Source organism: Clavelina lepadiformis, chromosome 2, assembly GCF_947623445.1.
Source record: "Clavelina lepadiformis chromosome 2, kaClaLepa1.1, whole genome shotgun sequence".
Lineage (NCBI taxonomy): Eukaryota > Metazoa > Chordata > Ascidiacea > Aplousobranchia > Clavelinidae > Clavelina > Clavelina lepadiformis.
The window spans coordinates 20,919,156-20,940,724 of NC_135241.1; the positions used below are offsets into that span (position 1 = coordinate 20,919,156).

Consider the following 21,569-nt stretch of genomic DNA (forward strand, 5'->3'; position numbering starts at 1 on the left):
ATTTTTGTCTTTCTTACAGATTTTACAGAGTCGGACGTAAAGCAACGCGCCAGTTGCCAGTATAAACAAATTTAGTATTTGCAGTACAATAAACGCTTAATGTTATCGAATAGTCGAAACCGCAGTAAGTCACAGTAAAGTGTATAAATACAAAAGCACAAACAAAGTCGTGAGGAAAACACAAGTTTGAAGAAGCATAAAAAAGAAAATAGTTAAAAAGTATCATAAGATTAGATTTTACTTCAATAAACTATAATATAATAGTAATTCAATTCAACTAAGAAGACGTATTAGCAAAATGTTTTAACACGCCTAAAAACAGTAGCGTTTGTCATTCAGTATATTCTCTCGTAAATACAGCACGGGCTTCAGAAATCTTCTTATGTGGGCTATTCGCATCGACCATAACTTCCAGTAGCGCATACTTAACTGAAGATTTGAAATAACAGCTTTATTTTGGTATGGGCAAATTTGAAACACTGATGTCATCTGTGAGTATAACAACGGCTGATTATGCAAAACATTTAGATGCTGAAATACAAGTGGGCAAAAACACGACACCAAGCGAATTGTAATTGTTCGATCGTGCCCTACAAGAAAAAGAAAACACTTGGAGGAATACTTGAAATCGATCGATACCCTGCCCGCGGCCTACTTCAACTTGCCTTGAACTTTACGTAGAAAACTGCTTTGTCTGGTTTTAATCTCAGTTTTTATTTCCGGTACCTCTGTTACATCCGGAACGTCAAAATCGTCGATGTTTCGAACAGCGCTTATGACGGGGTTACTTTTGGGTACAGACCAAGTGTACCGGTACTGTGGCGCACTTGACGAGTAAGCGCCAGTAGGGCTGTGATCCTTTGTGACCGTACCGAGATTGCGGATTTGATTTGTGGTCCGCTTTTGGCGGGGAGGGGTGAAGACAGATGGGTTCTTTTGGTTTGGCGACTTCTGCATCCGCATTGGATCTTTCACCGACCGTTTTTGTAAAGGGTCGTCTTTGGGTTTAACGGGGGAAGCACCTGGGCTTTTGAGCGAATAAACTTGGTTCTCACGTGTGCCAATTCCTTGATCATTAAATATTACTGAATGAGTTTCACTGACTTGGCTTCGGCCAGTGCCACTACTACTGGTGTTACTTGAAGACAGACTGTCAGAGCTACTGCTCACGTCGGAATTGTTCTTTTTTGCGACCTGCACAGCTTTACGATAACTGTTACTACGTTGTGTGCCGGATGATTGAGTAGAATCCGGGGAGTCTGCAACAGAATACGGAATGAAACAATTAAAACATGCTAAGGTAAATGAGTTTGGCAGTTACATGGAAACCGACATGGACAATCGAATTTCATAACATTTAAAGATGCAAGAAATTTGCAGGAAAGTTTAGCAATAAGTAAATAAACTTACCTTGATGTGTGTGAAGTTCTGGACTCTTTTGGAAGTGTTTAGCTGATCTTCGATCATTCGCGTGACTGACTTTAAACTTTAAGGTTCCGCTAGGTGCTGTCGTTCCTTGTTGTGCTTCATGAATAACCACTCGCTTCGGGCTACCACCGTTTATGAAATTATTTACAGGGCTGTTCATTGCAGCGTTCATAGTGGCTGGTTTAGCTTCATGTACGGACTGATAATATTTTTGCTGAATGGCTGACTGGATGTCAATTTTTTTCGGCGAGTGTTGAGCTTTGACCGGCGCAAGGGCGGCTGATTTCCCGGTTGTTCTGCCAAGATGGCCTGGCTGATTGAGGTTTGTTCGAAACACAGACGTATTTATGTTCCTTTTGGGGTGGATGGCTGATTTCAAAGGCTGCTGCCCAAGTATTTCTTGGGCTTTGTCTCTGGTTTTTTCAACCAGGAACCAACGACTGGCCGCGGCCATCCTCTCCCTGAGAAGGTAAAACAAACCACATGAATTATTTTCCAATGAGTTTGAAAACAATAAAACGCTGTTATTACTATTTGCAAGCAACGCGTTGAATACATTAAAATGTGTTACCTCATCACTTCTACCGGTTCCATCGTGGAATCTTCTGTACACAAGGAGATGGACGGCGAAGGCTGATACCGGATGTCTCGTACCATCCGTAGCATTTCGTCCATTGTTAACTTCTCCCATGGTTTGCGAACTGGTTCTTGAAAGTCTACCCAATGTAAGATATACTTGTAAGTTCACAGCTGAGCAAGGTCTAGTTTAGTCAGCCCAACATGCGGAGTAAGGTCTCCATAAAGTTTAGTTCACATCGGTGTACTGTGGTCGGTTATGAGCACAGTAGCAATGACTGTAATGCGTCTAACCTTTTGTAATGGATTCAACTTCATTGTTGACATTTTCCACGTTGTTCTGAGTGTGTAATTGTCTTGTCTCGTTTTTTCTTTCGGAAACAAGTTCGTTTTCGTCAGGATCAAATCCTATCGGAGTTCCGGGTCCGTTTAGGGCAGCTTTTATTCGTTCACTGATTGTCGGCCTTTTATCACAAGAGGTTGCCGGTTGTGACGAACTCTGAGGCTTGGGTTTCACCTCCGGTTTGATGAAGAGCTTAGGAGGCGGAGGTTGCTCTTGGAGAATGCGGCGTTTCTGTTGTTTCCTGTGATTCGCAGGAGGACCGTCCATGGTAGTTTCTGGAGAAAGAAAAGGCTTCTACATTTAAATATAAATGAGCTACCTCATTTCTCGCATATTTTGCACCAATCGATAAACTAATCAAAATAACAGTTCAGAATCAAGCGCTTCATACCGTGTATAACTTCTTGTTCGTGTATTCCGTTGACGATAGTGACGTCATTGGTGGTCTCGTCGTTCTTGTGTATGTTGGCACACTTTGTAACTAACTCATTTTTAGCTCGTGAGGTGCACTGCGTCACTAGATCATTGCGCAATTTTTCATTCTCAGACTTTAACCTAAAATGATGAAACATTTGATGCAAACGTTGCTAGTTTATTCCAACAATTTGCCACTTGGAATCAAGTATAGGTTACCAGCAACTTAAATTACATAACATAACAGGCGCAAAAATATCTTTGTAATATCAACATTTAAGAAATCTATCTTGCATTGTTAAAGAATGCATAACATCGTTAACATTGTTATCCTTGAAAACAACATGTTGAAAACCTTATCCTCTTCAGGCTCAACAATGTGTTTTACAAGTTGCCAATTTATAACTTAACTATATACACTAATTTAAATCCAATTATGCTGCTACAATGCAGATGAACGCAGTGTGATAAAGAAATACACTTACGAATCCATTTCGTTTCGTAACCCTACAATCTGTTGCGCCAATGATACACAGGTTTCGACCACGACAAGATATCCAACACAAGTATCGTGGCCATGCTTCTTTGCGGCCTGACCTGGCGTATCGCCATCTGAATTGACAACAGTGACAGACGCGCCACGGCCGACCAACGTCTAAACAGAAATTAAAACAGATATTCTCACTCAGGCCTTTCCAAACGTATCACAATCACAGAATAACAAAACTGTACGGCAGGTTGAGGCAGATTCATCCGGTTGTGACCGGTTGGTTGTTTTACCTGTATGCAAGGAAGGTGACCTTGGCGGGCTGCTTCGTGGACCGGAGTATTGCTGCAGTGATCAGCGGTGTCGATCGCAACATCTCCTTTGACCATTTCTTCGCAGATCCAGTCGAGAATTGCGTTCTTGTTGTAACGGGCAGCGACGTGAGCTATCGGTGGACGAGTGCTGGACCCGTCAATAGACGAAGGTCGCTGCGAGATGGTCAATTCAGCGTGTGCTGACGTACGTAAAATTAACCACTGGACGCATTCCAAATGTCCGCCCTGCAAGCAAATTAACGGATGTGGTGTAACGCGAAATACTGTGAGATCGTACTTACAGTAAATTGCAAACTTTGCATTGGGACAAATAGCGACGATATGGTCGTTTACGTACAAGAAGTCCACTATAATATATATATATATATATATATGTGATAGATATATGTTGCATTGGGGAGATATGGCGCTATAGCGGTCTTTGGCGAATGAATATCAAGAAGTGTAAACATATGGGAAGATGTGAAGTGGTAATGAGACTAATTTTCAATGCAATGCCGAGGCCAAACCTGGTACAATGCGAGAAAGGCGTTCCTTGCTTCAAGCAAAGAGCAATCTTATTGTTATAGGCAGGAAATGTTCTTCATGTTGGATTACTTTTCTGTTTGTATAAGGCCTATAATTGCCCAAGATTCTTTTGTGGACTTCTGCTTTTATGAAAGCGGATCATTCAAAACCATTGAAATATTACTGCTCATGATTCAAATTATCATGACCGTTATAAAGCTTCCATAAACTATTATGTAGAATGTTTCACTAGAATCCCAACGCGTCAAGTGTACAGGCTTTTGCAGACACTTCGTGTAACCAAAGCAAATCCAAAACAGTGTGTCTTGTCGTAAATTAGTCACTTGATGACGTATTGCGCGGGGAATGTAAAGCTTTCATCACGAAATCTTTTAGTTCTTGAAAAACTGGCGGTTTAGATTTAAAAAATAATACTATCATGAAGAAATATAAATCGTGTCTAGGATTCATTGAGCGCTAATTCATTTTAACTGTCATTGTATTTATCAAATACTTTTAAACTTGTTGTTCATGCAAATGTATAGTTTCTTCTTGGTATTTGATCTGCCGCCATAATTTTTATTATTCCGTTTTGAAATGATTACAAGTTACAACCAATTATGGAAATCGAGCTTTCGTCACAAAAGAATTCCTGACGTCAGTGTAATAAAAGTTATTTAAGATAAACACTTCCAATCATGTCTGAACGCGCCAGCGACTTGAGAATAAGAAACGATATAGATATTTATCTCGGTTTGTTATACAAGCAACGAAGCAAGCACTAATATTTGAAAACGAGTGCGTTATAAGTGCCACCAAGGAAAACTATTGTATTTTAATAAATTTACCACCGAGTCGATAGAACATAAAAAGTCACTCGTAGAGGCTGATATGCGTTCAACTTCAAACTATTAATGTCCTATATACAGACTGCTTATGTTCTCTAAGTTGCAAATGTTTTCAAGTTTGTCTGAAGAACTTTTTTGCGCTTGGATTATCGTAACTTTCGATAAGAATCTGTTATGCCGCAAGCTTGCCTTTTTATGGTTCCTCGCTTTAGAAAGTAAATATTTACCAAATATATCTGTCATTCGGATTTTATTTAACTAGAATCGGCCAAAGATTCCTGTTGGCCTCTTTTGAGTCAAATTACAAGGTGCAAATCTCTAATATCAGTTGCTTGAAACGTAGGCTAAAAACAAAACCGCTTTACTGATTTTGTGCGAGGGAGCTTAGAACTTGTAAAAATCGTCTTTAATGCAATAAACCAACCTTAATACTTAGATAATGTCCGTAATTGCATGCCCGTCACTTTTTATCAAAAAACAGAAATTTTGCATCCTCTACCCACTTATCGGTACAATGTTAACCAACTTGAACTTAACACTGACCATTGACGAAGTGTACCGCATATCACAATCATAGCCTGAATGTTTCCATAATACATTTGTAAGCATGAAACTTAGATGAGGATGCATTTTTGCAGCTTTCAAAAACATACTATACAGAAAATTACTGACATGCCTCACAGAAGGCATCGTCTGCTAAAACGAAAACAAGCAAACCACTATTCGACTTACTTTTACAGCCAACGCTGTTGGAGTCATGAGGTCATCGTTGGGTAAAGTGACCATCTGCGGTGATGACGTAGAAACCAGTTTTTTGACGCAAGCAAGGTGACCGTGTTCGGCAGCGATGTGTAAAGCGGTGTTGCCGTTCTCGTCAACCGTGTCGTTAAGTTCGCTTGTTGGGAAAGTTTCCTGCAAGCGACAGGTCATACAGCAATGAAACCTCTGCATGACGTCACTAACTAAGAAACCAATGGACTGTACAAATGACGGCCACTCTAAGGGCCATTGACAACTTTCTAACTTTTCCTGACGCTCTCTGCAACACTTACAGTTATAACAAGTCATAAATAGCCCTCCTCCCACAGAAAAGTCATTTGTAGAAACATTTCTACAATTTTAAGCGCGGCATTATAAATAATTTACAAACCAAGGCATTCAAGTTGCCCTCTCTGGCGGCCTGGAACATGTCAGTGATGGTGGCTGGTGGAAGTTCTTCCTTTGACGTCGAATGCTCCTCCAAAACGACTGCCACCTGTCTGGTGACTTGATCTCTCTTCGGTGTGAGGCATTTTGCGTAAACGATTTTCTGCTGAGCAAGTGGATCGACCGCACCTGGATAAAAAATAAACCGATTTTTTTGAACTACCAACGGTGAAAAATAAGAGAAAGCCCAAAATCAATAGGAAATCCTTTAATCCTCCGTAGCAACGACTACGGTGAGTGGGCCGGTTATTATGGTAAATGAGCATAAAGCCCTTGAGAGGATATGCAGTAAAAAAAATATATGCTGTTAATGCTTGTAAATAGGTGTAATAATTACATACAGTAGATTTTATTAATCTTATGGCTTATTCGAAGTAATATGCCTTACCCTCGACTTCTTGCAGCCTTTCCGTACTATTCGTGATCAACAAGCTGTTATTTGTATAACCGTCTAAGTATGAAGTGTCGTTTGAAAAGTGTCGTTTTGATTCGTTACCATCAGAACCGGACGTTGCAAAATCGTTCCAAAAATGCGGCGTTGAGGAGCTGCTCATGCTTGAGTGAGATCCATCTCCATCGCTTCCGCGTGTTGTGTCATCGGATCCGGAGCTAATCCGTTGCCAGGCTTGCTTCACTTGTGAGCTGTTCCTCCTTGATGAAATACTTCTCTCATCTTCGGAATCAAGAATAGACGACTCTTCCGCGATCGTTTCCAAATCGCTGTCAGGATAATAATAGTGATCTATGACGTTGGGATGTCCTCTTCTGTCGAAAAAGTCTCGGTGCGTATTGCCTATCATGTGTAACTGAGGAGTTTCGTTATCATAGTGATGGAAAGGTGTCCTTTTTATGCCCACGGCATGATAAGGAGTTGTTTCCACTCCGCCGACATTGTGCATATTTCGTTTTGGTTAAAAAAGGGCCTGGTGTCGAAATAATACTGATTCCTATATCAATACTTTAAGTGCAATGTTATTTTACCACCACTTCCGTTATGTTATTGCTGACAAAACAAAAAATTGTTGCCTATAATAATTTCAAAGAAAAGTAGCAGACATTCAATCAAATGTCGTGTTGTATTCTTAACGACAACAATTTAGCGAAGTTAAAAGCGTTTAATCAATGCTTTGACCAAGTCAACATGACTGTTTTTTATGAAGCAGACAATCACTAAAGAAAATAATAAAAACGTGTAAATACTAGAAGTAAACTGAAAGCAAACAACAGACATTTCTCTTGCTTTGTTATTTGCTTTTGCAGTTGTAAAATTAAAATTACATTCAGGCTAAAAATGCTGAATGTAGAAAACATGCGACCTCAACTCCATTAACCTAACCTCACTCCACTGTCTGAGGAGTTTAGTTGCTCGAAGAAAACCTTTCAATGAAGATTAATTTGCAGCTTGTTCGCGGTGTAAGTGCCCGCTAAGAACTAGGCTGTTGACAAAGTTAGCTGGTAGCGCTTTACATAAATCTACTGGAACTACATTTATCAAGCTATAAATATTCTGCATTTACATCCGTATCAGTTGTCTGGCCAGTGAATTTTTGCCGAACTAATCATGTAGTCTGCCACATCATATGTCAAGGACCCTTTTGAAAAGTATTTTATACCCGTTTCTTGTCCAATAAGTGGCCTGGGAATATCTAACGATTATGTTATTTGCTTATAACAACAATAATATCAGTTGTTAGTTTAAACGATGCGATGTAAACGCTGCGTTTGCAAAATACTAATTTGCCTGTTTCCACATCAATTAGTCAGAAATGGTAATAAAGAAGCTATTAGATGCTTGCGCACATACTAACCATAATTGGTAACGCATTAAGGTAAACAGTAGGCATCATAACTTTATAGGCCTAATCGATGCTTGAAGTGCAATTACTCTATATTTGGAATAACTTCCATAACATATTAGGCAGAAGTATGATTGATAGAAACGATTTGAACTGTCAAAGCTTTCCAGTAGCTACAATTTTGGGAAAATCTGCAGCAATTGAAAGAAATCCTACACCTACCAATTCCCAAGTTATTTACACGCCGATGAACGATGATCGCTTCCCTGCGGCTCTTTCTTGCACTTTAATGTAATAATACAACCTATATTTGCTCTTGTCTTTAAAGCTACTTTGTTCCTCATCGTCTCACTGTATTTTAAAAATTCACTGAAGCAAAAAGACAAAAGATTATCGCTTATTATTTGCGAGAACAAAGAGCTACGGTAAACAATTAAACGCGACGGAAATTATTTCATGAAAAATTCCGCTTCGATAATGCTACAAGCGCCAAGGATATCAATTTGTCCATGAATAATCGCCCTATACCATTTCGCCATAGTGGTAACTGAAGAAGCTCGCCTATAACATGAACAACAAATGAAAAAATGTTCGTCTACTCAACTCGGAGATGCTCTAGCCCAACAACTTGTATTGTAAGAGAGTTTAGTTCTTTCAAACCCGAAGCGGCTCGAATAAGCTTCTTCTCTTTCATGCTCTTTCTAGTGTTTACCGTGCGCGGGCTAGTAACAGTGAATTATGTTTATTCAACTCTCTATGTCCGCACAGGCCGCTGAGTAGTAGATAAACTACTCCGCTCAAACAATGTAATATTTCACACGCGACCGATTTTGTGGGCTTTAAGTTTGAATGAAAGGATTTTCTTAATCTGCCCCATTTCGACTCTGACGACTAGTTTTTTCGACATCTGTGACGTAATCGCGTCACAATAACATAGCATTAACGTCAGCAAAGCCATGACGCGGTATATGTAATTATTTGAACATCGTAGTCACTTATTAATTGGACAGAAATATGGGACTTCGGAGAAATTTATCACTCTTACATTGACGTAGATACCGGCGGTTGTAAGTTGGGAGTCAGGAAGATGCACAATGCTTTGAAAATCATACGAAACGGAGAATATCGTTTGTATAAACAGTCAGAAAACTGTCGCATATCTAATATCAGCGAAAACTCCGCAAGTTACACCGCTGACAAACTAAATATATATTAAACTTGTGGCCGCACAGTCGCTAATGTTTGGTTTATTTCAATAACCACCAATTCATTCAACGATAAAAGCGCGCCCGTCGCCACTCAAAAACATGCTGCAGCGTCTGATGCAGATGAGAAGCGCCGTCTAGCGGATCGAAATTCTGCACACACAGAGACGCTAAGAGTTTCACTTACAATGGTTCACAAAACACGACAAATAGTGAAAGCATAGACTAAAGAGAACTTTCAGACAAGAACAATTAAATCATCTTGAAGCGCTTACAGCGCCGCATTGGCAAAGCGTTTAATTGTATCAGGAAAAGGATTTTTCAATATCCGAGGGAAGTGCGAACCGTCTTGAAACGACTCTTTTTGACGGAAAATCCACAAAAAATATACATTAGATTTGCACGTAGTTCGTTTACGACGTCATGCACAAAAAACAGCTTGAAACGAAGACGTCACTTAACTGCGCAACAGTGAAAGAACAACAGCGAAAGGAGATCAAATAAAAAATTTATAAGGGGAACGAACTCTTGCGCCAACTGACGACCGTATCTTGCAGACAGCAACAACCAGCTAGTGGCGGGCTTCATAAAATAAATTTTCAAGGGCAACGGTGAAGGCTTCTTTAGCAATTTCTTAAATTTGCGATACAATTTAATAAGCACAGTTTCAGGACAAGCGAAATAGGGGTATTTAAAGCTTAAAGGTATTGATGTGATGTGACATATAGAATAGTTTGAGCGTGCTTTCGGATTTTAATAATGCCAGTTTTACAAGCATTGTACAAGATCGACTGCAAAGCCAGGTATTGCACAGATTTACAAGCTACATTGAAATGAAACAAGAAAACAGAGACCTGCTGTGAGAAGAAGCTCAAACACTTTTCCGGAACGATGTCATTCTGGAACTATTAAATGATTTAAAAGTAAAGTTCCCACAACGATTGGATCAGCCGAAAACACATGCACAAGGCACATATGTATCGCTCAATGTGAAAACTACACTAAATCTGGGGGACAAAGACCTTGTGAAAAGTACAAGAGTTAAACTTAAGGAGAGCGGGAAGGTGCCGGTCTTTACAATAACAAACTGATGTGAGCGTATAAGCGAACAACAGAGACAAGTAAAAAATCAAACAAACAAACAGAACTAAAACACCAGAAAATAATGGGAAAATCACGCCAGCAGGGTAAACGTTTGTTTTTTTGCAGCTTTCGGAATTGGAGAATAGCCGAGGGAAAGCCCCATCACGGCCAGGTACTGACACTGACATCAGCAGCTTGCAATCGGTCCAAACCGGTTATCGAATTCCAGATACTTGCAGATACATAAAAATGCATATGAAAATCAAGTCTGGAAAACTGCGACCAGCCGAGCCGGGTCATAAATTTTAGACACAAATTTTCCATAATAGGGCCAGGCGGTCGACAAACAACAAATGCAGTCACACAAACGTGAATAAAAACTAAAATCTCCGTTGTAAAATCGACCAAATAGCACTGGGTTCATTGCCATGGCGGGAGCCAAAAAAAAACGACCAATGTGACCTGCTCTTAGAGGTGTAAGCAGCACGGGAATATCGACGCTGTTGTGTAGAAACTTCTAGAATCCAAATAACGGTCCGGGCTTCATCGCTGGTAAGCGGCATTGCTCTGCTTTCCAAGCCGGTAACAAAGTGCCGATGTGGTGCGCGGTTAAAACAATCGAAAAGCATTGAACAATGATCGCCGCCGAGTCCAGCACGCAGTGGAGAATGCGTGCGGGTGTATTACGTCACACTTTATGTTGTTATGTCACGACATGGTGGTGTGATTAAGATATTGTCCTTCTGCGGCGTGTGATTGGCGGAAAGGAACGGTGACGTGTTACCAAGCGAAAACCAATTAAATGTCTAGGAAATCTTGGATGCTCATCTATCGACGCACTGTGCCTGGTCTTCGTCTTCGTTTCTTGAAACAACAACATCTGAAGAAAGAATAATGACAAAAATTGAAGCGGTGGATTGAAATATTCAAATGACGACTTGACTACTCGCGGGGGACATTTTTCTACTTCCGTGAATTCTTGTTTTATTTTTGGCTATACTGCTCTGCTATCAACATAATGTTGCTTAGATATAATAAAAGGCTTTCTCAACACACGCTTCGCTGATAGATAACAATGATTTTTGTTCCTGTGTTTTTTGGTTATACGGTGAGGTATTTAAGTTACGGAAAGCAACTTGCACAACGCGGAATAATCGCTTATTCCACCACAAGAAATTCATTATAGGACCAGTAGGAGTACAAGTGGGTAAATAGATAGAATACCGAACAGAAATTAAACTCTGGGCACTTACTTCACTTCTGTAATGACGTCGACGTCTGCGTGTTGAGGTGTGATTGGTGCATTTGAATGCGCGGCTGCGGCATCATCCGCAATTCGATCCGTTTGGGGATGTGGAAAGGGCACGTTCTGAAAGCGGACAAAACAGACGACTTACTGACGGGATATTACTGGAAACTGGAATCACCTTTATATAGATCATTAATGGGTTTGCCCTAAGGCAAGTAAAATGAGCAAGACGACAGTATGCAAAAAGAAAAAACTATGTAAACAGCCGCTAGCAAACATTACTACGTCAATCGTAAAATCAACGACATGACAAGACAGAAATCGTGAAAAATGTTAGTTTGTTCCATGCCTTTGTCTCGAGGTGACACCGCACAGACTAGATGGCATAGACCTGGTGTTGTATATTGTGGATCAGAACAGGATGTGTGTATGTTAATTATTAAATATTAATGACATAAGCTACGACTCCATAGCCCATAGCATTACCAACTGATCTAATGCTTGTAAAAGGCGCTAAACGCACCACTTGCAAAAATGTCACAATGAAATGCAAACATACATACCCTTATTGGCTGTGGGTTTCTAGCAATATCAGTGGTAACCTGCGATGAAGATTGCTGCAAAAGTAAAATTATAAAATATAACTGTACATAATAAAAACTACTAACACTACACTAGTGCACTAAACTCTTCATACCAGCTAAGTGCAAATCAACAGGGTGAGCTACATTTACAACAAACACAAGACTCATATAGAAAGAATACACTTGTGGGCATAGCTGAGTTTAGTTGTGTACTGCAAGTTGCTTTTACTTTTAAAGTCACTGGCAAACACTGCAAAACCATATGCTGTATGTATACTACATGCTGTGTATGCATGGAATCATAAATTAAACATATCCATACATAAATGTATTACACACTATTTAGAAAAATAGGTGCCTGGTTCATAATTAAATTTGGCCAATTATTACAGTGATAGCTGCCACCATAGATTAAACTGATTAATGTTGTTTTCTAGATGTTGCTAGGGAATCTCCGAGAAATAAAAAGCGCCTTTTACAGCCAAAGACATGACTAAAAATTTTCATGACTAAAAGTAACAACTAGCATGGAATACATCATGTTGCTTTGCATAGACCACACAGGAAGCAAAACGTGCTTTTAAAAGAACTGAGGCTTTTGAAAATTTTAAATAGAAAAATTTCTCACAGTATATCATATGACCTTATCAAGTTATGACAAAGCATTTCACCACAAATATTATGAACTTCCTAACAGAAAATTTGATATATAACAACACAACAGACACAAGCAGGGACTTGAGTAAAAACAAAGCAACATATGGCAAGATAGACAGGCAAAGATAGTGCTTGTCACATGGTATTCCTTGGCGTGTTGTTGCCTGGTGATTGGCATCCTAATGGTATTGTCTGTTTTTTTTGTTAAAATTCGTTTTTGATTTGATTTGATCGCCTTCCCATACCAACTACTAACAATGACTGAAGCTTCCTACATGCACATATAATTATACAGTAACATTACAATTAACAAATCAACTTAGTGGCAGAGACAGGAAGGTATTAATAGTTTTACCAGTTGTCTGTGTGAAAAGTAAACTAAACACAGTTTTAAAAATGGAAAGTTATCCACCCCCCAGTCATGTAGAAGACATATATGCACAGGAAGTTACAGTATTTAAGCAACCTCAAGACTATTACAATGAAACAAAGCGGAGTATAAAACAAGACCACCACCACCAAACAAAGCATTACTTTCTATTTGACACAGATATATATCACACTGTAAATCAGGGCAGTCAGCTGTCTGCAATTTATCAGCTTAGAATCACCAATAAAAAAACCTTAGGTGTGCTATAGTTGGCTACTAGACAAACAGGAGACTGGAAACCAAGGCAAACAAAGCCCATTCAAGTTTTACTAAAGAAATAAGGGACTGTCAAACAACAATCAAATGCCGTTCATTTCGTGAAATTAATTGTAAGTACACATGGTTTATTACATAGGGATGATAATAATAATATCTATTAGAAGAATTCTTTACTGTATAATTCCGAATATTCTCACCTACGTCATATGAACCAACTCAAAACATTACAAAACAAAATTTCCATGAACAAATATGATAACGCATCAAAAATATATTTATAAAAATAAACAACTCTTAATATAGATTACAAGATTTTTCAAATTTGCCTGATATTATTACTTCCAAAATATTCCATATGTATACGATCATTGTCAAATCCAGATGTGACACATCAGTAATCTTATGTTACAATGTAGAAAAAATTCATGAGAGCTTCATAAACAGAGCAAAACATTTCAAAAGATTAAAACAACTATTGAGCCCCATAGTTTAAAGCGCTCACATCAAAGTAAACAGCAAAAATGTGAGCCTTACTTATTAAAATGTTTTACTGCTTACCAGTTGCTTGCCAGACCAGTCAAACTCAGAATCATGTGGATAGCCTTTTCGGTCATATAAATCAGAAAATAGTTTGCGCAAATAGTCATAATCTGGAGTTTCAAAGAAATCAAGATGGCGCACATACCGAAGATAAGTTGCCATTTCCTCTGCAAAGAAAAGTTAAATTAGGTGTGTGTGACACAATATACACACAATCGAAGCAATAGATATAATCACTTTAAATCATACTCATCTTAGAGTAAATCTCAGTATCTGTATATATATCTATAGGTAATGGTAATTGCAGTGGGCAAAACGCTTGTACAACACATGAAATGTGGCAAGCCTTACTGCATGGTTTAAACAACGATGCAATAAGAAAAATGAAGCAGAGAAGTAGCCTACTAGTGTCCAATAAATGTCTATGGTATAAACAGTCGTAAAAAAATGACACAATCGACATATGAAAGCAAAAGAATACAGAAATAACCTGGATGATTTTCACAAAGCACTTCAATAGGAGTGGATCTTTTTGTATCTCCTATTTTTTGATAGCGCTCTTTTAAAGTGTCAGCCTATTTGAGAAATGGAAAGTTTTTTAAAACATATAAACAACTTTAACAACAACATGCTATACCTATTACCCAGGTTACATCATTTTCATGTCACAATGTATGTATGACATCAGCAAGCTTATGAAATTACACCCATAATATTACAAAGTATTCACAACACATCATATATGCTAGTATGATGTAATCAGTCAAGTTAACCTACAGTCTCAATTGGTACACACCTTCCCAAACAAATCAATATGTCAGGTGAATAGAAAATGTAAATGACATAACACAAACTGCGTAGAATGGTAAAAACTGACAGGGCAAATAGTGCTGTGAAAGATGTCTAAGCGACTTACCTTTAAACCTTGCCAAGGCAAACTTCCTCGTAAGAAGTACATAAACATGTGGCCAAGTGCTTCTAAATCATCTCTCCTACTCTGCTCTGTTGTTACAAACATTAGTAAGTAAATAGAAAAATTAGCTCTATCTCAACATTAGGTGCCTGTGTGTATTTATCCTTCTGTAAGCCAGTACATAAATGAAGAATCACAGGGAGCGCCACTTCACAAAAATTCTACTTCAAGAAAGAATACATTTATTTATAAGATAGAACCGTGGAAATGTGCATTTATCTGCAGCAATTTGAAATTAGTTTAATGTCTGATATTACTTGGTCTGGTTCAATACCAGTACTGCATGCTTAAAAGTCAGGACCAATACTACGAGTTTTACCTTTCCCGAGGTGAGTATTGATACTCATATAACGAGCCGTCCCAGTGAGACTTTTGTGTTCCCTGTACGGAATGTGTTTCTTGGTCTCAGGATCAATATATTCCTTGGCAAGGCCGTAATCAATAATATTAATGACAGTTTGATTAGGAGTGCCAATACGACCAATTAGGAAATTTTCAGGTTTCACATCACGGTAGATGAGGTGTTTGGAGTGAACATATTCGATTCTGTTTATCTACGCAGAAAACATTCCGTAAAAAAGATCAATATGTAAACAAAAAACATGTTTAAATCCAGCAAAACACATACAAATTGAAAATTTATGATCATACACTAGAAATATCGCTTGATATTGCAAGCAGTTTGTGTTGTACATCACTCCCTACACAACCATCACGGCAACCATAATAAGTAAACTAAACCTGGGGTAACTAACATCTCAACAAACGACCACAATGAATCATCACCTGGCTAAGATAAGAAAAGGTCTTCCATGGAAGGTTTGAAGCAGGCATTATATATTAGATATATACGATAAGTAGCTTTATTTTCACAGTTCTTTTTATGGTTAGTTTTCAAATCATTTAAGCAAACTCTTCATGATAGCATGAGTTAGACAATTACATTAAATACTGCACATAACTTAAGAATTATAATAGCCTTCTGCACATAAAACTTGGACGTTTATTGAAGACAAGCAGTTTAATTGTACTGTATGTATATACCATTTGTAAACCTTAAAGAACGAAAAATGCCACCAAAATAAGAAAGTGCAGCACATTATAACCTATTATATCATCAAAAATTAGCAGCTTTGACGAACATAATTAATAGCCAATAATAAATTAAATTTGAACATACCAGCTGCATGGCAATCATTAGCACAGTTTTCAAGGAAAAAGTTCTGTCACAGATGTCAAATAAATCTTCTAAACTTGGACCAAGCAACTCCATAACCATTGCATTGTACTTTCCACATGGTCCAAAGTAGTAAACTTGAGGTATACCTTCTGCAGGGGAAATAGCACACAAAGTGGTGGTAACTAATTATATTCTTCAAAACTGTTTTCAAAGCAACACATGCCTATGTCATGAATGTGGTAGTAAAAACACATTTTGAGTTTAAACACAAGAAAAATATTTACGTATAAACAATTGTAAGAGTATGGTTACAAAGAAGTGATGTTTAGCATCAAACATTAATTATACATTTTCATTAACGCCACCATTATAATAAACAGGAAACAACATCAATGTTAAACCGCTTACCGACATTTCCTAGTTGTTTGTAATACCTATACTCCAAGTGAAGCTGTGGTGCACGTGACTTCATTGGTTCCTAAAGTTTGAAAGATACACAGTTAAGTTCCATAAGTTAAAGCGGTTCAAATATATAATCGCACTGACAATAATTACATAGATCGACAGTGTATGAAAGGAAATATATATATATATATATATAATAACAATTAGCACCTACCAATTTAATAGCAACATGTTCATTGTTGTAAAGATTTTTCCCTGAAATAAGCATATTGCACAGTTAAAATACAATATGTGCATGAAAATAGCTCATTTACAAAACTTATGCTCTGAAGCAAATAAAATGCAGAATGAGTGTTATTGAAAAAATCTACAGGCATTGATATTACACACCAATACGTATGACAATAAAAACAAGCCCCTAAAAATTGTACTTACCCAGTCTGAGTTCTCCGAAATTCCCACATCCGATTTTTTTCCCTACACGAAAGTTAGGTCCAACCATGAGCATCCCTGAATTAGGAGTTGTGGTCCGACGACTTCCATCGGCATGCCCTGACCTTCCATGGCCCCTCTCCCCTGGGTGCCTGTTGGTACCAGCACCCCTGCGATCACCGTTACCTCGACCCTGCATGATTGTCAGATAGTGGCCAACCTCTTGGTTATAAACCAATTACCGATCACACATAACTTGGTAAAATCCCAATATATTGCAGGCAGTAGGTAACAGATATCAGTAAATAAATATGCTTGAAATAATTGGCTAATCTGCTTGAAGTATTTTCATATTAACTATTAAATTTCTGAACAGATGGTTTACTAAAATCTATGCACATATACACAAAACCATATCAAAACAATAGAACCCATTTTAGCCATGTAAATGGAATTTGAACGAAAAACACTTTTTCATTGAAATAATCAAAACCTCATGACGTTGTTTACAGACGAGATGCTTAGACAAAACCATAATCTGAAAGTGACTTACTCACTGCAAGATAGCATTATTCTAGTTAATTCTATTATTCTACTTAAGGAAAGTGTTTTGAACAAAAAACTGTACCGATAATAATACTGTAACCTACTTGCGCTAACAAATCTGTTAAAATTAATGATGGATTGAACAGGCCGTATCTTGTAGTCAGAGTAATTGGCAAGTTTGGTTAAAGCCATTCTAAATTTAGCTTACAGCCCAGTTACAGTATTAGAAATGTACAGTTTACAGTTGTATTACCGATACATACTTGATCACTGCTACTGTGAAAGGTGAATACCTGATCCCAAAAGCTTCACTACGGCAACTAACATGAGACACTTAACATATTCTTGGTGTTTATTATAACATACTGTTCTTAACATACTGGTTGCTTGGTGTTTATGCATAACCCAAATTGATTTAAAACTCAGCAAAAATAACCTAATGCGCTGTATTGCAACAAACCATCTTGTTGACACATATAACTTTATACTATGATATCACAAACATTGTTGATCGAATAAAGATGGACGTTAATGATAACAGTGATGAATGCACTGAAACTTCAGTTCCTTGTTAATCTAATTTAAAGCAACAAGGCAAAATAGCTATACAAAAAAACAACATGCTCTCATAGAACCAATGAATGAGAGAAAATTGGCAAAAGCCCAAGGCATTAAATAAAACATGATAAACACAATGCTGCTGTTAACAAGCTACCAGTATTCCTAATCAATATCTTTTCTGAAAAACAGAGCTGGCCCAAGCTTCAGACTGATATATAAGCAGTTTTTAAAATGAAGATAACAAGGAAAGATGCAAAGTTTGCCTGGAACGTTGGCTTGGACAGCTTAGATTGTTTATGGACCACTTGAAACCACTTGTACTATAGGTTATATTTTTACCATAACTGTAACCTGTTTTACTTAATTAACAGAGTTGTTAGCTCTTATAAAATTGACTCTATTGTAAAAATGGGCAAAAAGGAACTTAAAAAAATTATATAAGATTTAAAAAGCTTGACTCATTTAAGGCTTGGTAAAACATTGAGGCTATTTCTGAACACATAAATGAGTTAAATATGATATATTCCTTTGAAGAATTTGAGCACCTCCACAAAACAATCACATGCAATTGTTCAAAACTACATTACAAACTAACCTCCTCATGAAGAGGCATTTTATACTACCGCTTGTCATATTGAAGTAGATGCGCCAATATGGCTCTCACCCATCTTTAACAACAGTTTTGTCAATTGCAAAATGCTCACTAGTCGAATTACAAATACTTTTTACTTGGTGTGTAATAAAGCTTTTGGGCCAGCCTAAAAACTTACGTGTTTTATAGTACTTTATATACAACCTATGCAAGCTTGAAAAAAAAATGTAATCTACACTTTACAAGAACCAAGCATAGTTATGGCGTGTCGGTGTTTCGAGAGAAGTGTTCAGAAAGTGGTGACACAAATTAATCAGTGTTTAAAATTTTTTAAATGTTTGTAAATAGCTGACTTCTTTTGAAGCCTAGTAACTTGAATTTTTTCCTGTCGTTTCACAAACATAGCAAAGCTATTTTTCTTGTTTTTCTAAAATAAAAATTATATTTTCTTAAATAAATTGGCGCAACACACTTGTCAAAAAATCCAAGTTCATCCTATAGGAATCAGTCCAGCCAAAAGATATTCACAACTGTTTATCTATGGACAAAGTGTTGTACTCTTATCAGGGTAGGGTAATCGTAATTTCTAATCGACGCCAATCGATAGCGTTTCTTAGATAATTGAACTATATCTGAAAAATTTTAGGATTCACCTTTTGTAATCGATTGATTATTTAATGTTTTTGAAACCAAGAACAAAAACGATTTATTCAATCAAAATGCTAAGTTTTATCAAATTAACTAACTAAAAACTCAAAAATTGGTTCTTGAATCAAATAAATTTTAAAGTGAGCGGCAAGTCCAAGGTTTCAGTACATGTGATTACACCTACACTGCAGAGTTTGGCATAGGTGCACTCAATATACTGCTTTTCATGAGATTCAGTGTCACACGTAAGGTGCGTTATTTTGCACTTAATGACTTGAACAGGACTTCAGTGCACTCAATTTTCAATTGATTTAAAGATTGAAGGAGTAAGTCAAACTGTGAATATTGTTGTATAAATGCAGTATATGTGTACTAAATGGGCACTTCCATAGCGTCCGAGCATTTTTGTGCACCGCACTTGTCATTTTTGGCTGTTTGGCACACCCAAGATCTTGCTGAAAGCGGCCATACACTGCAGTCCGGAATCACACCAAAAATTGTTATTTTGCACGCACAGTTTCTCATCGAAAACTGCCGTACTTTCCAGCGGGGAGCAGACCTACCACCTAGATGTCGTGTAACCTAGTAGGTTAAGTTTACCGTCCGACCGTATCGCCCAGAATGACTCACTACGCCTTCTCTTATTGTCATATAGCTTATAGCTCGGCTATACAACCAAAAAAAGGATATTTTGCCAAAATATACTTTTTAACGCCCGTTACTGAAAGACAACCTAGGTTATAGACAAGTCGATTAGGCCTACAAACCTCTGTTTATGGCTAAGCTTTTGACAACTAAGCCCAATCTTGTCCATTGTCGTGCAAAACTTTAACAGCCCAGACAATTCTGGGATTTCTTATCTGAAATATTTGATTTATAGAGAGATTGTGTTTTCCATCATATTTTGAGAAAATAGTGATTAACAATTTAATATAAAAACAGCAAAAGCAAAGCATAAAAAACTTGGAATATTGCAATTTAAATTTTTTTTTATAATTATAGCAAATCTACCATCAAAGCGGATATCTTTTAAAACAGTTTTGAATGTTATTACTAAGTATGCGAATTATTTTATCCCAAAAAAGGACTTGCCTTGTAAGGAAATGAGGTCATCACACCATCAATTAAAATCGTCGACGTTACCTCTCATTGTTGTCGAATATTTGACTGGATACGATCCAGGGTGAAATGTATAAGAAGAAATTTTTGGAGCATGTGCAGAATGACTAAATTATCATAAGTACATAACAATATAAAGAATTCCAGTACGTTGTTTAGTAAGTTATGTGTCCGTTTGAGTGACAAGATATCCATTATGAGCCTGGACACTCGTTTCTCTCGAGCGGCATTTTGAGCATTTGTTTAAAAACCCCCGAGCTAAGAGGGCTATAAAAAGGTATTTTAAAATTTAACTAAGCTACTTGCATAAAGTTATCAACTTCAAATAGCTTTGAAAAACTAAATCGATACAAAAATAGCTGTAAAATCAAAATTACCGAAGTCCTTTGGGAGATGAATGGTATCGAAACCTTTATCTTCGGACTTAGAAAAGTAATTGCATAAATTAAACTCGGTGATGTTTTTTAATGATTTTTCACCGATTGAGCTTCTGCGCATTTTGTTATTTTTTTCTTTGTTTTTTTATGTGACAGAGCTGTAATAAGTCAATGACTTTACTTCATTTGAGTCAAATGTCCAAAATTGCTCGAATGGACTCGAGCCACGTAATAACAGATATGATAGCAAACAAAATAAAGCTTTAGGACAAGTAATAGAAATACATATTTTTTTAAATATTGCACTTCACTGAAATTAAAGCATCAACCGGTCAAAATTTGAGACAGACAAGACGCATGATAACAATGTGACTGTTGGCGTCAAGCCAAACAAAACACCCAACACATTTTTGAAATTTTGAATTTTGACCTTACAAAATTGCGGTGGTTCATGTTCCAGGTAGGCTATACGCTGATCGCCGCAACGGAAATACGAAAGCAGGACAGTAAAATAACCTTTAGCTGCCCTACGGAACGGGCAATTAAGTAGTAAGTTAGTGTGACTTTGAGTGAGCTGATCTTTATTAATTCAATTCTTGCATTTATAATAATTTTTGCTGTTCACTGTATGATCGTAAATAAATTCAGTTTTTAATTGTTCCACGTGCGCTAAGCTTTTGAAATACGTCCTGACATGCGGTTCCCTTCAGTCGCTTTCACTTGGAGGCAGGTATTGGTGACCCCTTTTTTAGTTTTTAAACCCACACCGGTGACCCCAAAACATTTAGACGTTTTATCTTTAAAGCCTTACCATACCTTAAAATATGTG

The 21,569-nt window shown here is 37.5% G+C and overlaps 2 protein-coding genes across 2 annotated transcripts; both read right to left on the reverse strand.

Annotated features, from left to right (window-relative positions):
• Positions 1-11: 11 nt before the first annotated feature.
• Positions 12-9,037, reverse strand: LOC143445275 (uncharacterized). Its single transcript, XM_076944246.1, has 10 exons — positions 6,533-9,037; positions 6,089-6,273; positions 5,671-5,850; positions 3,542-3,808; positions 3,247-3,416; positions 2,739-2,902; positions 2,299-2,622; positions 2,000-2,144; positions 1,411-1,889; positions 12-1,259 (listed from the first exon to the last, which is right to left on the reverse strand). The coding sequence occupies exons 1-10, from the start codon at positions 7,041-7,043 to the stop codon at positions 652-654; spliced, it is 3,033 nt and encodes a 1,010-aa protein (XP_076800361.1). The 5' UTR covers positions 7,044-9,037; the 3' UTR covers positions 12-651.
• A 134-nt stretch (positions 9,038-9,171) lies between these two features.
• LOC143445276 (casein kinase I-like) lies at positions 9,172-17,265 on the reverse strand. Its single transcript, XM_076944247.1, has 11 exons — positions 16,901-17,265; positions 16,680-16,720; positions 16,469-16,538; positions 16,061-16,209; positions 15,200-15,434; positions 14,824-14,909; positions 14,398-14,482; positions 13,926-14,074; positions 12,041-12,094; positions 11,482-11,597; positions 9,172-11,108 (listed from the first exon to the last, which is right to left on the reverse strand). Exons 1-11 carry the CDS (start codon positions 17,094-17,096, stop codon positions 11,057-11,059), a joined length of 1,233 nt encoding a protein of 410 aa, XP_076800362.1. The 5' UTR covers positions 17,097-17,265; the 3' UTR covers positions 9,172-11,056.
• Positions 17,266-21,569: the final 4,304 nt, after the last annotated feature.

Bases quoted from the DNA above. Each gene is read 5' to 3' on its own strand.
- LOC143445275 (XM_076944246.1), bottom strand. From the start codon at position 7,043: ATGCACAATGTCGGCGGAGTGGAAACAACTCCTTATCATGCCGTGGGC. The intron at 1,890-1,999 runs GTAACACATTTT...TTACCTTCTCAG, and splicing joins GAACCGGTAGAAGTGATGAG to GGAGAGGATGGCCGCGGCCA. The intron at 1,260-1,410 runs GTAAGTTTATTT...ATTCTGTTGCAG, and splicing joins AGAACTTCACACACATCAAG to ACTCCCCGGATTCTACTCAA.
- LOC143445276 (XM_076944247.1), bottom strand. From the start codon at position 17,096: ATGCAGGGTCGAGGTAACGGTGATCGCAGGGGTGCTGGTACCAACAGG. The intron at 15,435-16,060 runs GTATGTTCAAAT...TTTTCTGCGTAG, and splicing joins TAATGATTGCCATGCAGCTG to ATAAACAGAATCGAATATGT. The intron at 12,095-13,925 runs GTAAGCAGTAAA...TTACTTTTGCAG, and splicing joins ACTGGTCTGGCAAGCAACTG to CAATCTTCATCGCAGGTTAC.